The 18,175-nt window shown below is 43.5% G+C and overlaps 1 protein-coding gene across 10 annotated transcripts in view; it reads right to left on the reverse strand.

Moving 5' to 3' along the window:
* Window positions 1-18,175, reverse strand: part of Dcdc2c (doublecortin domain containing 2C) — an 83,050-nt gene that overhangs the window by 13,868 nt on the left and 51,007 nt on the right. For 8 of the 10 annotated variants that reach the window (XM_031356306.1, XM_031356305.1, XM_031356304.1 and 5 more), the window contains one exon: window positions 1,688-1,751. The exons of the other annotated variants lie outside the window; for them this stretch is intronic. In XM_031356306.1, coding sequence (XP_031212166.1) covers window positions 1,688-1,751 — 64 coding nt within the window. The remainder of the gene's footprint in view (window positions 1-1,687; window positions 1,752-18,175) is intronic. 10 annotated transcript variants of the gene reach the window in all.

Consider the following 18,175-nt stretch of genomic DNA (forward strand, 5'->3'; position numbering starts at 1 on the left):
TCTCTCTCTCTCTCTCTCTCTCTCTCTCTCTCTCTCTCTCTCTCTCTCCCTCCCTCTCCTCCCTGTCTCTCTCTTCCTCTATCTCTCCTCTTCCTCTATCTCTCTCTCCTCTTCCTCTCCCTCTCCCTCTCTCACCCTCTTTCTCCTTTCTCTCTCATATTCTCTCAAACCAGGCCTAGTGACTCTCTCACTCTCACTCTTTCTCTCTCTCTTTCTCTCTCTCCCTCCTTCCTTCCCTCCCTCCCTTGCTCCCTCCCTTTTCTCCCTCTCCCCATCTCTCCCCATCTCCCTCCCCCTCCCCCTCTCTTCTTTCTCTCATTCTCCTGCCATGCTGCCTCTTGTATGAGATACGAGGGCTCCACCTACACAGACAAGCTTCTTGCTACTCTTTACCACTTCTTTCCCTTCAAGGCTCTCCTCCTTGCTTATGCTAACTCTGACCAAACCAATGTCAAGGTAGCTCAGCCCACACCAAGCATCAGGTGGTAAAGAGTGCAGCTCACCCACTCCCGCACTCAGCAGAGTCTACACCTCCCTCACTCGGTGACAGTCCTATGTCTTTCCTCCACCCTCACACCAGCAGCCACATAATAAATAAGCAAGGTGTAGAGGGACAGGAAGATGATGCCCCATGCTGTCTCGGAAGCTCTGCTATGTGATCTCACAGAACACTGCTGCCTCCTGGCAGTTCATTGCTCGGCCATTTATTTTTAAAAAGAGCAACTATAAGTGCTTGACTTGGGGAAATTACTTGAACCCAGAAAGCACAGGTGCTGTTGATGGAGAACTTGGTACCACATTCAACACCGGGCTACTGAGATTCTCATTCCTACCCACAGCAGGAATTTTGACGTCTTGGATGATTCTGTGCATGAGCTCTGGCTAAGTTCCAGTTCAGTGATACAGGAAATAGTCTTGGGCTAAGTATCTATCTTCTCTGCCTCAGTTTTCCCATCTGTAAACTATCAAATGCCTCCCAAACATGGCCCCAAGCACAATGTCATTTAAAACTACCATATATCATTTTCCTACTCTTAGTGTAACTCTGGAGTTACACCAAGAAAATCAGACAGTAGACCCTTCTAGAAAACTGTTTTTCAACATCAATGCGAACTAGGCATGGTGGTGTAGGCCTGTGACCCAGCACTTAGAAGGTGGAAGCAACAGGATTAGGAGCCCAAGGCCAGCTTAGGTTACATTAGACCCTATCTTTGTTTGTTTGTTTTTTGAGACAGGGTTTCTCTGTGGAGCCCTGGCTGTCCTGGAACTCACTCTGTAGACCAGGCTGGCCTCGAACTCAGAAATCCCCCTGCCTCTGCCTCCCAAGTGCTGGGATTAAAGGTGTGCGCCACCACTGCCCAGCTGACCCTATCTTAAAACAACAATAAACAGATAAATTAAAAATGCAAAAGGTATGGCAAAGAATAAAATTATGAAAAAATTAGGAAAGGTATATATAATTTAGTGATATTATTGTGATGGTTTTATGGTAGAGAGAGGAAAGGTTAGGTAGGAAATTAGATCTTTTTCTTATGATATGTTCTCTCCATACTCTATTTTTCAAGAGATGAGTTTAGCCTGCTGTATTCTAGCTATTCACAGTAGGATCTTACACATATTCTCATGCAGCAGCTGACCTCTTACAGAGTGTACACAATTCTATTTCTTCAACATCTACATCACATACCTTTTCTCTTTCTGCGGTGTCTTAAGGGAAACCTTTTCTTAAAAGACATTCGTGAATAGTCTCCCTGAAATAGAAACCAGTTTTGTTAGCAGCTGATACTTCCTCCTCTGCTCATAAGCAAGAAGTCCTCAGAACTCGTTTATTCAGCCATGGCAGAAACCTGCTCCACCAAGTTCAGTTCACAGAAGATATCTGAGATGACCTGCCAAAACGCGGGGCCAGCCACTAGAAGGTCACCACCTCTCCTAGCCAGCCAAAGTCAGCATGATTCTGCACAAGCCTGGACTTCCAGACTGAGGCATAAGAAGCCTGTGAGACCACTACTATCTACATGCACTCTAGGGTCCTGACTGCTGGACTCTTAGAAGGGCTCAACCACCTTGATAGGGGCAAGCATGGAAGCATTCAACCCATACCTAGACCAAATCAATCTCTCCATTCTTTCTGCCACCAATATATATCCTCCAAACCTGTTCTACATCAAAACTCACTTAGTTTCAGCTTGAAAGCTACAAAACTGGAGAGTCCCTCCTTACCCTAAGCAGCCAGATAAATCCATGAATTTTAACTTAAACCCATCAGACAGCTGATACCTAAGTGAAGTATTCAGCCCTGGAGATACATGCCTAGAACCTACTTTCCCAGAGACTGGCCCAGGAGGATGGCAAGAGTACCCAACAGGGTCATCAGATGCTTTCTGCCAGAAGTGTCCATGAGTTACAGGCAAGCACAAGGTGAGTAAACAGAATCTAGGGAAGCAAGGAGAGAACATGCCTTGACCTGAGCAATAGCCTACACACCTTACTCAGGATCTCCCCTACTGGATGCTCCCAGAGGATAGAAAAGGCCCTGCAATGGAAAAGAAGGGTGGACACCCCTGCAAGAGTCCTCCCTGCTAAGAGCAGGACAGACAAACCTGCCACCCTCAGGTCACTCCTAAAGGTTCACTAGGGTTGGAGAAGGAACTGGAACAAAGCTCCCCTCCAGGACATGAACAGTTTTGTGCCCATACTATGACATATCCCAAACCACCAGGATAGGCAGGACAACTGGGAAATGCCACCTCTAGACCCAGGGACCAACCCATATAGACAAGAATCTGAAACAAAAATGAACCCACCACTTACCTATAACCAGCAGGCCACTAAACATCAGTGACAGCTAGCAGGATTCTACAGCAGTGTTGGGGCTAATGCCAGAATACTAGAGCTGAAGATGGGCCCAGAAAATTGATAATATAGTTTCCTAAAAGCCAGGCATGCATTCAGCACAAGGTAATAGCTCAGTAACCATAGCAACAAGAGCACAGATCTAACCTCCTGTCTGGGCTGATTCAAGGCCCTTCTAGGGGCCTAATGGAAGAGGAGGTGGCTGTCATGATAGAGGTGCTATCAGCCTCAGTATAACTTCTGTGTGTCAAATCCAGCCCTATGTCTGCTTTTGCACATAAAGAGTTCTTAGGATACAACTAGGCAGCATTCAAGCTCATGTGTTATCTACAGCAATGTCTGCCATGCTTAGAACATCTAAAATATTTCTTTTCAGGCATTTCACCAAAAAGAAAGTTTGCCAAGACGTACTACATGTGAGCTTAAGATTTTGAGCAAAATTTCTCAAACACATGCAAACAGAAGAAAAACTACCCAGCACAAAGTCATAAAGCTATCCATGGAACCAGGCACTGATATGTCTGTACCATACCCTGGAACCATCCAAGAGAGGATCTAGACAGCACTCATCAAATGTTAGCTACCAATTCAAGAACAATCAGAAAAAGGCCTGTGGCCAGTCTAGTTCACTGCCTGTTTGCCTACATGTTCTACCAGAATATGCCACATCATCGCTTCCAGCTGCCCATGGTCACTTGCCCCTAACAGCAGAGGTGAAGAGTTAAAACAGAGATTATACAGCTCCCAGAATGAAATATTTGCTCCCCATTTCTTTTTCCCTATACCCTATGTTAGTAGAAAAGTAAATGCCATGTATTAATGAATGGGAAATATCACCCAAGAGAATGAGCTATTAGGAAATATCCAATGGAAATGCCAGAAATCACCTGAATGGTAATGGATAATAGATAGGTTCAGTTTATAAAGTCAATAAAAGACCAGGTACCCAAAGATAGGTCAATGCTGGACAGACAACTAGAAAAGGAAAGAGGGACAACACATCCAAGGGCAGTACAGTGATACCTTACATGGTAAACTTGTGTGGAGTTGAAATTCCAGATAGCAAAGGCATACATAGAAACCAGAATCTCTGATGAGACTACAGCTCAGAGTTTTTTAAAATATTGAAATATATCAATCCATGGAGAGAAGACTTTCTAAAGACAACAGGACAAAGAGAAACACAGAGGAAGGAAGAAGGGAAGAGAAGCCCAAATGCTGAGGCACGTCATATTTTGAACTGTTGAAAGACTGAATAGAAAACTGTAAAGAAAGCCAGATGGTCCAGAAACAGAATCCAGAAAGGGAACATGGCAGGATTTGTTCTAGCCTGAAATGGTGGAAATCCAGAGTTGGTAGAATGACACCTTTAGAAATCAGAAAGGTTTTATCATCTAGAGTTCCTTATTGGGTGAAAATGTCCTATAGAAATGAATGCATTTAGCCGCAGCATCCCAAGCCTATGGAATGAAAGCCAAGAGAACTGATAACTCACCAATGATAGATGGAATCAGATAGCTCTCCCGCTTTCTGATGGTATAACATCTGGGCACCCCAACAAGGAAAACAAAAGATGTATATGGTATGAAGACCCCAGCAGAACACACTTCTCAGCAACCATCCATGCATGTGCTCTGGAGCACAAAAATACCTGCTCAGCACAGACCAACTGTTAGGCCACAGAGCAAGTCTCTGTGAATGTGGGAAGACTGGAACAACGTGACTGCTTTCTTAAAATACTAGGATAAGATTAGACCCTGTGACGGAAGGAAACCTGGGAAACAGGAAGATTTTCAGTCAAACTACTAATTTCTTAAAGTAGGTCAGAGAAGAAACCACTGGGAAACAAGAAACTATTCTGAACTGAATGAAAACTAAAATATAACACAGCACATGTGACACAGTGACAGAAGTGCTTGGAGAAAATCCATGGCTGTACATCCATCCCTAAGAAGGGAGAATGGGCTCTAGAGAGTAACTAGAATGTCTGTCTCACAAAACTATGAGAGCAAAAGAAAGAGGGGGAGTTAAGGGGAAAGGAGGGAAGAAGAGAGGGAGGCAGAGAGAGACAGAGAGGCAGGGAGAGGGAGAGAAACACTAGGTCCAAATCGTTCACAAGGGTTATCTCATGAGAGGGAGAGAGGGAGAGGAAGAGAGAGAACGCTAAGTCCAAAGCATTCATAAGGAAACCATGATGAAAGTTAGAGTGTGACAAGGGGGAAAAGCAGAAAACCCAGGGAAAGAAATTCAAAGTCAGTTCTTTGAAAGGTCAGAAAAAAAAAAAACAGACTCTGAGTTATACTGACCAAACAAACAAACAAACAAACAAAAAAAGAACCCACAGTTTAATAAAATCGGTAACATATACAGAATACAACTATGGAACATTCAAAAATAAAATGGATTATGAAACAATATAATAAATAACTTTTGCTAACAAATTAAATGTGCTATATGAAATGAATAAATTCTAATAAAGACACTATTGAAACTGACCCAAGAAGAAATAGAAAATATCAAACTAGAACAAGAGACTAGCTTGGTAATAGCCCCCCTCTCCAAAAAACACAACCCTAAGCCCAAGTGTCTTCATTAATAAATTCTACCAAACACAAAAGACAAACCAACACACAATGGAATAAGTATCCAAACCTACAATTAAATAATTCCTGACTCAAGCTAAAAAGTAGGCAAGCCTTGGAAATCCATCAAAAATCTTGGAAATCTCAGTGTTTCAGTATTCATATCAATAGACAAAATATAAACAAATATATCAATAGACAAAAATTCAATTCAATAGCACCTAAAACAGAATAGCTGTGCATAAATCCCACAAGCTGTATCTAAGATTGGTATACTAAATGGCACAAACATTTATTTGAAAGTTCACATGTAGCCAGGTGGTGTTGGTGTACATCTTTAATCCCAGTATACTGGAGACAGAAGCAGGCAGATCTCTGTAGTTCAAGGTCACCCTGGTATACAGAGCAAGTTCCAGAACAGCCAATGCTACACAGAGAGACCCTGTCTCAAAAAAAAATAATAATAAAAAAAGTTCACAGATCTAAATGGTGGAGATAAAGGCAATATTTACGGTCCATTATATCCAACATTATTAATACCTAAAATCTCCAAAAAGTGATCTATAGATTCTTGTATCCCAGCCAGGATTCCTCCAGAAATCCACAAGCCAAGTCTTATATTAATTTGGAAAGGCAAAATATTTTGATTGGCAAAAATAGCTTAAAATCAGAATAAAATCAGAGATCTCTATAGCAGGTGGGAAAGCTGCCCCTGGGGTCTTGAGAGAGGGAGAACTGGCCATGTCTCTCATAGCCTGCAACACCTGAGAGAGTGGGTCCTGCACCTCGCCTAAGCAGCAGGGTAGAGGGGCCCTGGTTGCAGCTGTTGCTGGTGAGCCAGCCCCAAGGATATGAGATCAGTAAAGAAGGCAGGCTGAGCAGCTTAGATACCTCCTGGGCCCAGATTCAGGGCTTCGGATTGGCCCACCCCAACATCTACCCCATCAGTGAACTGCGGAAGTGCATGAAGGGGCTAGTCCTACAGACTCAAAACTTCAGGATCTCCATGGCACAGGACAGCAACAGGATATCTGAAAGGAGTCCCAGTAAGGTTCCAGTATTAGAACCTTAGATAGAGTGGCAGAAGCCCTCGTACCAGACCGATGAGTCATTGCAATGAACGTTTGTAATCAAAGAAATATGGACTAAAGGGTGACACTGTGGGATGCATTGTGACACACCACAGCTTTCACAATGAGGTTTTTTTTTTCCTCTGTTGGGGTGGGAGGGGAGAGTTGCAAGGGTGGAGGGCAAGTACAAGGGGAAAGGGAGATGAGTGGGATCGGGGTGCATGATGTGAAATTCACAAAGAACCAATAAAAAAGTTTTAGAACAAAAGAAATATAAAAAGAAAAAAATCAGTTGTCTCATATAATCTAATTTCAAAAGCTCAGGATTCAAAATATCTTCTTATTGGTGAAAGACATAACAAGATGGGCATCCCCAAGGGGCCCTGAGAAAACAAGGGCCCTATGAGTTGCTTGTACCTTGATTATGCTGGCATTATGTGGCCATGTATTCCCCAAAATTCCTAAAGCCGGATACCAAATCAGGTAAACTTTATTGTCTACAAATGATAGATACTTAAATTTCACTGTTATCATGTGGGGTGCTTTATCTAGGTATACATTTAAGAGCAGAAGATGTGGCCCTTGGAAGCACTCAAAGTTGGGAGGTACATACAAGAGTCTGACCCACTGTGCACAGGCAGAAGATGGCCATCACCCTCCAACTCTGGGTAAGTATGCTATTACTGTCTAGCTGCTTATGATGGCTGGAGACCACAGAGAGCCACTCAGTCCCCATGGAAACACACGCTGGATATGAAAAAACTGCCCAGGGGCTGACAACCAAAACCTAATTTCATGTGTACTCACATGTGGAGATTAGAGAACAATTTTAGGTGTCTTCTTCTATTGCTTGCCATCTTGTTTTTTGAGACAGGTTCTCTTACTGAACCTGCAGCTTGTCTTTTTAGCTATGCTGACTGACTAGCAAGGTTGTGGGGTCTGCCTTTCTCCATCTCCCTCAGGACTGGGGTTATAGGCACATATCACCATGCCCAGCTTTTCCATGAATGCTGGGGATCTGAACTTGGAGCTTTTTTTCTCTCTCTTTAGATTTATTTATTTTTATTTTTATATGCCTTAATGCCTGTGCTCCATGTATGTGACTGGTACCTGCAGAGTCCAGACGTGGGCGTTATGTCCCATGAAACGAGAGTTACAATTGCTAGCCACCATGTAGGTGCTAAGAATCAAATCTAAGTCCTCTGGAAGAACAACAATTGCTCTTTACTGCTGAGTCATCCCTCCACCCCCTATACCTAGGCCTTCAATGCTTATGCAACAAGCAGCTTACCCACTAAACCATTTTCTCAACCCCTGACAGTTTGGTTTTTAAAAAGAGACAAGGGCTCAAGGAGAAAATTATGGCCCAGTACAATCAATGTGAGCATGGTTCTTCTTAAAGATGGAAATTTATAAAACTAAATAATCTTGATTATTCAAAGCAACTGTGTGGCCCTTGGAAGCACCCAAAGTTGGGAGGTACACACAAGAGTCTGACCCACTGTGCACAGGCAGATGGCCATCACCCCCCAGCTCTGGGTGAGCATGCTATCACAGTCTAGCTGCTTATGATGGCAGGAGACCACAGAGAGCCACTCAGTCCCCATGGAAACACACGCTGGATATGAAAAAACTGCCCGGGGGCTGACAACCAAAACCTAATTTCAGAGCATGACCAGCCCTTTCCTGAGTGCAATGTACTTATGCCAAACTCCTCAAGTTCCAGTGAAGGGCAGAGGCACCATTTTTGCCTCAAGAATGTACAACGATACACACCAGCCTCTGAAGAGAAGATTCCCCAAGATGTGTCACTCTGGCTGGACTTCAGTCTGCCTCTGGCTTAGCAGGTTGAGTGTGCACAAGGCTCTCCCACCACAGCCATAGTTAGGAAACCAGAAAACTGCAATGCACAAGGGGCTCTGTGACACTCCTATTCCCCTGAAACAATAACATCTACAATATTTACCGAGAACGTAAGTGAAAAGCAGGAAAGAAATGGAAAACATGTCATAGGCCTACATACAGAATCTCTGTTTACCTAGGCCTGGAATGGTCCAACCTGAGTCCCTGCCTGCTTCCAATCAAGCAGTGTGTCTGGAAGGTAAGAAGATGAGTTCTGGAAGCACACCTATAGCAACAGGTCAAGACAAAGCCTACACTCCTTATCCTCTAAAATAGCCCAGCCACACAGGCCCAGCAGACACTAATGGGTATCAAGGCGGCTAGCTCACCAAAAAAACGGTCTCTGAAGAAATGAATAAACTATTGTGTGCCCACAGAGGCACCAGACAACTAGAATATTCACTTTTACAAAACTCCAGCACAGCAAGCTATCCAGAATCTATTATTTGTGCTTTGTAGGCTTGTGCCTGCTAACACTGCTCTGCCTGGCATGAGGCGACCTAGACCACGTGCTCTAAGTAACCAGTAGGTCTCTCTCTCCCCCACCTCCAAACTTAAAAAACCAAAACTTTGTTTGCAATAAACCTAGTTACTTCCCTTAAAATGTCATAAACTGTGTTTGGGAAGGTTCTAAGGCATCACTAGGCCAGGAATCAAAGCACAAAATGTCATGTTTGATCTTGCAACATTGCCAGGATCACCACTTCGACCCTAAAATTGAAATAATTCTCTAGTCTGGCCAAATCACACATGGGAAGGAAATGTTGCTCACGGTTTCCCAGGAGGTTCTTATCACCCAGTCTACATTGGTTCCTTGAGAGGCCAGAGTGGAGGGACGAGACAGTGTCTATAAAACTCTACTGCACAGACTTCAGCTCCAGGCACTGCCTGTGTCGCTGGACTAGAGTTAATGTTCAGTGACTCTTACGCATCTGCTTCGGCAATGAGTCAGGCCTACTCATCACCTCCACAAGAGAGCACCATCTCCTCTTCCATATGGAGTAAAAGGGAAAGAGCCCCTAAAACCAAACTTCCTGTACTATCAATATTCATACTGGGGGAAAATCCTCCACTGAATACTACTGATAATCCGACAACTGTGGCCTGTTGAGTTCAGTATAGGCATGATGGCACAAACACATAAAAACTAGACCTGCTCCTACTACAGAGCCTCTCCTTGGTCCCTAAAGTGAAGCTTTTAAGATTCTGAAGCCACCCTCGTCTGGCCTCAGTGAGAGAGGAAGCACCTAGCCTCACAGAGACTTAAAGTGAGTGCCAGGGTAGGGGGGATAACCAGGGAGGCCCCCACCCCCTCAGAGGAGAAGGGGAGGGGGAAGGGGAAGGATTAGGGGAGAGGTGACCCAGGAGTAGGGCAATGAGTGAGGTGAAAAGTGAATAAGTAAAAGAATAAAATAAAATTTAAAAAACAAACAAAAACAAAAACAAAAGAAAGAAAAGAAAAAAGAAAGAAGAAGAATCTGAAGCCAGAGAGGCAAAAACAATGTCCAAAGCTGAAGCAAGGGAAGAAAGAATTCTTCAGCGGACTAGTCACAACGGAGGGTGGCGACACAGCAGCTAAAGGTCTTTGCTTTAAACACCCGTCTCCTGCAAATGTCACCATGCACTAACTACTAGTTGTCTCCAATCCCCTGCCCAGGATCTGCCAGGTTCTGGGTGGCCAGGGAAATGTCAGCTGTGGCCACTGTCCTCAGTGAGCTCAAAGTCACATGGAGGGACTACTTTTAATGTGTCCTGCTTGGTAGGACTTCAGAAACTGTAGGCATTTGAAACAGTCAGGCACGGCACTAGAGAAGAGGTAGGCTTGGGCAGGGACAGTGAAGCATGCGTCAGAATGGAGCTACCTGAGAAGGAATGGGAGAAGGCACATGGAGTGACTGTGGACAGATAGAACTGAGGTGCAGTGAGAGGAGGGATATGACCTCTCGGGTGCAGCTGACAGGAGCCAAGGGAGCCACTGAGTGAGGAGCACTGGTGCACAGATGCTTAGGGAGGAGCACAGGTGTTTAGGGAGGAGCATGGGAGCACACACGTGTTTAGGATGCTTTAACAGTATCTCAGAGTAGAATTGCAGGGCTCCCAACACCCATGAGGCAGGTGGGAATACTACTTGCTGCCAGTTGGCAAGAATCAAGCCAGCAGTTTCCATTAAGAATAAGAGCTAGAAAGGGGCAGGGCGGGTGAGAAGTGGAACAAAAGCAGTTGGCCCACACAACTGTGGTCCAAACACTGAACTTGATGTCACACTCCCAGAGGAAGCAACTGAGCTGGGAAGTGCAAAGCAAACCAAGAGAGGTTGAGTAAGGAGGTGTCCAGTGGGGTGGGGACAGCAGAAAAGTCACCAGGCTACGATGAGAATCAGTGTCCTCGCATGGAACAGTGCGGGTCGTGAATGAGAGGTTGGTGAACAGTGTCCACAAAACACTCTCAGGGAACTTGAGGATGAGTTAGTCTCCCTGAATTTCGCTCTTATCAGACAAGCTATTCTGGAGAACAGTGAAGATGATGGAAATAGTGTGCACAGACTTGAGAAGCAAGCACAGCCATGTGTACACACCATTGCTCACACTACACATGGCAGCAAACATTTTAGGCTGATAAATTAACGCAAGTAACTGGGAGTACCCAGAACAACTTCTCAAAGGGAATGACACCCGTTGACTGTAGAGCCAAAGGAAACTTCCAGAAAAGAAAAAGTTTATGATTCCAGAAATAACAGGCACACAAACCCACGAGAGTTGAACAATGAAGTCGCTTGAGGCTAGGGAAGTGAGAAAGGGTGTACTGGCTGACCTGGATGTTTGTGTCACCCAGAAGTCAGATACTAAAACCTCAGCCTCTGCTGGAAGGATCAGAAGGTGGGGCCATTAGAAAGTAATTAGTACATGAGAGTGGAGCCCCCATAAGATTAGCATCTCCATGAGAAAGAAACCCCATGTGCTTTCCTTCACACAAAGATGTGGCAAGAAGGTACCATCTATCAATCAAGAAGCCCTACCAACCACTGTGGCCACAGTATTGGCCTTGAACTTTCCCAGCCTTAAAGAGCTGGCAGCACTTGATGGGCTTGGCAGAGGTCTAGTCAGACCTGGAGTTCTGTCCACAGCAGATCTATCATATCTATACTGCTTACATTTAAAAATACAGAATGTGGGGGCTGGAGAGATGGCTTAGCAGTTACGAGCACTGGCTGCTCTTCCAGAGGAGCAGGGTTCAATTCCCAGCACCTCCATGGCAGCTCACAACTGTCTGTTCCATGAGATTCAACATCCTCATTCAGTCACACATGCAGGTCAAAACACCAACGCCCATAAAACAAAGAAAAGTAAACTTTAAAAAAAAAAATACAGAATGTGCTTTTTTTGTCCTAGCACTCGGATAAATCACCAATAACCATTGAAAACCATCTTCATTTACAACCGGAAGAGGTAGGGTTGGATTTAGGTGAAAGGGTAAGCTGAATTGCAGCCCACTGGAGTCGGAAAGAAAGCAAAGTTCTAGTGTGTCACCCAAGAAGCAAAAGCAGTTCCTGGGCAGGGGTAAGGGGTCCAGAATCCCTCTGGAGTTCTTTTACTCAACCCTAGAGAGCACTGTGAGATAAGGAATGTTACTCTTGCAAGGGTACGGGACTGAGACAGGAGAGGCTGTGCTGGAATTGAGTGACTTGTGCCACCACTTCCAGGAAGGTTACAAAGGTGTCCTTCAAGTTTATGCAGCTAGTGACAAGGAAGGTTCTGAAGGAGATAGCTGCTTCTCAGGGATGAAAATGTGCCTGGCAAATAGGTATGCACACACTGAGAGGAAAGAGCCACTCAGTATCAAGAAGAACAGTGCTCTGAGATACAGAGAGCCTCATGTGCAGAAGCCAAATCAGAAGTTAACAAGAAACAAGGAGTTGACTGGATCATTAGCCACCAAAGACAGGTTTTATGTAGAAGCTGCCATTTCCAAGTGAAGTCTTAAATTATTGAAGATGATTTCTGACTTGAAAACACTAAACCGTCCTATTGAATAGTAATAACAATGGTCAGTGAGTGTCTCATGGGTGCCCAGTGTCAGACAAAAATTGCTCACTCTCTCATGAATTCTTATCAACAATATGGTGGAAGTGAGAAAGTGTAGGCTAAGGAGCTCTCACAGAGCCTGTCCTCCAGCTCAGCAAAACCTTCATCAGGACCTAGTCATCCATATACAGAAGCTTGACAACCTCTTACTACTGCCATTACCACAAGCATTACTTCTTAGAGTGGTCCACGGCTCCCAGGATCACATAGGGGGTCAGCTAGGTCAAACACTGTTCATAATAGTAGAAATGCTTCCTTGAGCTGATGGTGGAACACAGGGAGAGACCCATTAGCATCAAAAAGGATCAAGCCATAGCTCCAAGCTTCACAGTTCAGTCCCAGAGATCCATTATGGTTGTGCATAGGAAGTCTGGGAACAAAACTTTTGCTTTCATTAAGCATTGACCTCCAATCCATTGCTATTAGTATTCTGTGTAAGGAAGTGAAAAACCCATACAAAGCAGTTCTGCTATACCTCCACCATGGTCACCTCCCCCCCTCACAAAAAGCACATAAACCAACCACATAGCTCGTGGGGTGGTATTCTAACTGAAAAGCATAAATAGCAAGCTATGCTTATCCACTGGAGTACTTGGCAGGCGTTCTCTTTAACAAATTGAGGCCTCATTGTCGATGAAAACAACTGACAGCATTTGCATGCAGTAATAAAATTTGAGCGTTCAAAACAGAAAAGGAATTTTATATCATGCATGTGTGTTTGACATTTCTCTCAACGCTAAAAGTCTTTTCTCCAGATACTGGCAGAAATACTAATGTGTGTGACTTTTCAATGCTGTATAATTAATGTGTTATCATCTGCGTGGTTTGCTGAACCAGTATTTTCCAAATGACCAATGCACTGTGGTACAAAAATCATACATAAGTAATAATCCACTCAAACCATAACATTTAATAATGGATTTTAATGATAGAAAAAACGATGGAGCAAAAGTTCACAGGTGTGGTTCACACTGCAGCTAACCTTTAAAAGACCATGTATATCAAGCTTAGGTGTGGCACCCAAGAATGTCCACAGCATCTAAAAGGCACTTAAGCATTTCTCCTCTCAAGGATGTAACTTCTGAGGGCTGAATGCTCTCAGGCTATTTTAGTTGACTGATGCACATGGACAGGAGAAACCACTGCCTTCCGTGAACCAAAGACACTTGCCAAAAATGAAAGACAGTATTTATGTTCTTACTGACCCTTTTTGGGGGGAAACAGAACTGTTTTTCATTAAAACTATGATAATTGTAGTAAATTTGATTATAATTCATTTGAAATGAGTCAATGAATATATTATGTTAAAGTCCTTAGGTTCTGGATTATTGTTTCTGTGATATAGGGTGGTGTGGTGTGTAGAGCTGTGCTGTAGTGTGTTGTAGTGTGATGTACTGTGTTGAGTTGTGTTGAAGCGTGGTGTGGAAATTTATTTTTTTCTGCTGAGGTTTGAACCCTGGGCCCCTCACAGGCCAGGCAAGTAATTTACCACTAAGTTACATAACCAGACGTACTTAAATATTTTTAATTTAAGATTTTAACTTTTTGATTCTCTCACCTCAGCCTTCTGAATAGTTGAATTTCTCAGTTTTAATTCCTAACATGGTAGCTACTGAAAGATATAACCCACAAAAGCTATGTGAATCCTTAACAGTTATTATACAAAGAGTCCTAATGGCCATGTCTGAGGAGAGCTACTTGAACATGTTTGACATGGAGGCTGGGACGGTAACTCTGGAAGTGATTTACTGCATAACAACCACAGAAAAAGCCAGGCATGGTGCATACTTGTAATCCCAATGCCAGAAAGGTAGAAAAAGGTAGATTCCCAGAGCTCTGTGGTGATCTGATCTAAACTGCTTGATAGGTTCTCAGCCAATGAAAAGCATTGTCTCAGAATTTCTTCCTTTTTCTATAAACTCCTCTCATACAGGCTGGCCAGCCTCCCCACAGCATGCCCTGACCTGTGATGTGTTCTTTGATTCCCAGGAGCTCAATGATGGGGAAGCCAGGTATCAAGTTCACAGCTGACTCTTTCCTACTCTGTATGAAGCTGACACAGGGTCTGGCTCCCCTAGATGAACCCAGAACATACACTGGACAGTTGGAATTGCCTTAAGATATTTCAATTGTACAATAATTTTACAAAGGACTTTTGTAATGAACTGTTTAAATTAGCAAAGAGAGATTTCCATGGAGATTCTGGCTCAAAAGCTTTCTTGGTTGGGTTGTGTTGGGTTGTGTTGGGTTGGGTTGGGTTGGGTTGGGTTGGGTTGGGTTGGGTTGGGTTGGGTTGGGTCGGGTTAGGTTGGATTGAGTTGGTTTGGTTAACTGGTTCCTTGATTGGTTACTTTGATTTGGTTATAATTATAAGAGGGAATTTATTAGATTGGCTTACATAAAAAGGTCACTTAGTATCACAGTGGCTCTAGGCCTGAGAACTAGAGAAATCTCTAGCTCTTCAGTCCATGAAGCTGGACTCTCAGAACAAGAAGAGCTCAGAGTGAACCTCAGCTCATAAAGGCCAGGGTGGGGGGAGGGTTGGAGAGTAGATGGCTCAAACTAGTGTTAAAAGGCTGACAGATCTGGAGTCTGAAGTCCAGATGTGATGAAGACAGTTCAGTTTAGATGGCTGTGTGAAAGCTTCCTCCTTCTTTTGCTCTTTGTTCCCATTCTGGACTCCACCTCCTGACCCCCTAGCTATAAAGACAGGGTCTTATGTAGCCCAGGGAGGCTTCAAAGTTCATATGTATCTGAGGATGACCTTGATTTGACTCAGGAGTTTTAAGGCCCCTGGGATCTTGTGTGCTCTCCTGGCATGCAGAGGCTTAGTTACTGGCTTTCATATATGGAGTAGGTGACACACGCATGTATAGGAGTGACCGGTAGGTTGAGAGAAAGTTGCTCAGGTTCCAAGTGTTCATGGAAACAGGGAAATTCATTAGCAGTTTACTGGTCCCCAAATACACCAGCAAGCTAGGAGAGTGATTGTGTGCTTCCTGTGCCTAAAGTATTTAATAATCTATGGAATGAACTGTTGAATAAAGCAAAATGCAAAATTATTTTTCACATTTTTGGTTGTGAACCTCACCTTTTAACCACTGAGTCATCTCTCCAGCCTCACAATTATCTCTGATGTTTCAAAATTTGTTTTTAAGGCCTGACTTTTCAACTTGTTCAATTCTGAAGCAGAAAATTCTGAGCTGTATCTGCAAGTATCTCTTCGGCACTGCCATGGGTTTCTCCCCTCAAATACCATGAAAACAAACAAACAAACAAACAAGACAGACATGCCTGGGTTAGGCGGACACCACACAGCAGAGCCCCCAGGCAACCAGAACATTAAGCTGAGAAGACCTCCTGCCTCTCAGCTCTGCCTCCTTTTGGAAAAAAAAAATTCCAGCTTCAAGAAAGAGGCATGGAGCAGAGAAAAAGAGGCTCCCACAGAACACAACCTCACTTGTCACTCAAAGCACCCTTGACCTTCCGACATCTTTCCTCATCTCTTTCCTCCAAACTACTCATGGGAAAAGGTATGCTCCTTCAAAACTGGCTGTCAACTTAGTACAACTAGATTATAAATACTCCTAAAATTAGTTCTTCATGGGGTAGTATAGACAGCCAATCAAGATCTCTCATTACACCTTCCCCAAAGTCAATGTGGAAGTGTTACCTTTTGTGTCCAAAAATTATATTTAGGACATTTAATTCATACAAACCTAAACCATAGCTCATTCAGTGGCTTACAAAAACATCATAAGAGAACCAAGTACATTCTTATAATTTAAATATTCATACATTTTATAATTCATACAGTTAGAGGAAGCGTCTCTCTAAGTCAGGCAGAAAGCAAAGTAAATACAAATTACCCTTTCCTGCTGTAGCTACAATGGCTGTGCTCTGAGTGGCTCCATTTTAATAACTGCTTCTGTCATTCTGAGGCAGAAGTGTGATAGAATGACCATCCATCTACATAGGAACAAAAGCGTGATGCCAGAGATGAATGGACCCAGAGGGGGACCGCTTCTATCTCCTGTCTCCTACTCCTGCTACTTGAGCAAACCAGTTATGAAATTCTACAAGATACTTCAACCTGCTCACATTATCTGAGAAGTACCAAGGCTACACTCTAAAATTTTCCTCACCACGAAATCTCAATCCTGTTCTATGTCCCAGTAGATGGCCCAAAGTAAATAAGAATTCTATTCACCAACTTAAACTCAACTTTCTGTGACAGATAGCTCTAGTGATAAGGAAATGCAAAGACAGTTGATGAGTAGCTGCCTATCTGGGCACTGCACTCAGTCTTATCTCCTTTGCTTTTCCAATGTCAAGGTCAGCAAACACAGGGGATTATATCTAAGAGCCAGAAAGAGCCAGAAGCAGCCTGCCCTAAAAGCGTTGTCTCCACCAGCCCTGAGCCAAGAGGTAATGGCTGGGTGAGGAAGATCGTTCTAAGAATAACAGAGGGTGAGTCCTGGGCCAGAGCTGGGGATGGAGCTGCTGTTCAGCCACAGAATGTAAATATCTACAGAGATGAAAGATGCACTAAGACCCTCAGGCTCCACTGGTGTTGTTGGGGAGGGGAATCTGGTTCCGTTGAGCATTGGAAGACAGCTTGAGAAGATAAGTCCCTGCTAGAAACTAGGCACAAAGCACAGAGCTTCCAGGAAACAACTGAGATGCTGAGACTTGAGCTACAGTCAGGGGTCTTCCACTAGCTTTGTCTCTGCACCAGACCAGAGACACTGTATCCATCTCCTCCTGTGCCACCCTTACTGTGATTTCTAACATTTCCATAGACACAAGATTGTTTCCAGTTTGCTCACCACGGGACAAGACAGACTAATCTAAGATGCCAACCTCATCCCTTGGCTTTGCTGTCAAACACCACCCATGTCAATACACATGACCGAGACAGGGTAAAGCATTCTCTTCAGATGAAAGTGAAAATCTCCTCCTTTAACGTCCATCCAAGTGGATCTTCTCAGTACAGAGGAATCTACATTTCATCTTTCTAGAACCATGTGTTTCTCTAAAAGTTTCATCACTTAATATTTAATTCATCATCATCCCACTTAGCATTATTGATGACTTACACTTAGCTTTCCAGACCCAGTATCAATCAATATTGACCCTGTCTCTTAGAGAAGCAATAAAATAGCTAGCTGTGGTGACAGAATAGCATCAAGATAATGAAGAGGGAAAAGCAGAAAGGACGGTGAGTAAGTAATGAATTTTAAAAATCAATTAAAGCATCAATGTCATGCTCATTTTATCACAAAAACCCTGAGTCAGAAACAATGGTGGATCAGAAAAAGACATGGGTCTTATTGGCACTGTTGGCAGTGTCAATTAAATGAGAGTCCTCTGCTGAGTGACCAAGTGTACAAGAGTAGATCACCGTTAGGGATTTGTAAACACACTTTATTTACTCCAGTAAGATGATTAAGTGATTATTTGCAACAGTAGCTGCAGGGGACGGAACTTGTCAAATGTCCTTAGCTCACCATTCTTTAAAATATATTAAATCATTTAAATAACATTCATGTTGATGGATATAAAACAGCCAAGTCATCTAACATATCTAATTGAGTGTGTGTGTGTGTGTGTGTGTGTGTGTGTATTTGATGTGGTATGGTATGTGTGTGTGGTTTGTGTGATACTGATTGTGTGTGTGTGT

This window comes from Mastomys coucha, unplaced genomic scaffold (assembly GCF_008632895.1).
Source record: "Mastomys coucha isolate ucsf_1 unplaced genomic scaffold, UCSF_Mcou_1 pScaffold6, whole genome shotgun sequence".
NCBI classification, from domain to species: domain Eukaryota; kingdom Metazoa; phylum Chordata; class Mammalia; order Rodentia; family Muridae; genus Mastomys; species Mastomys coucha.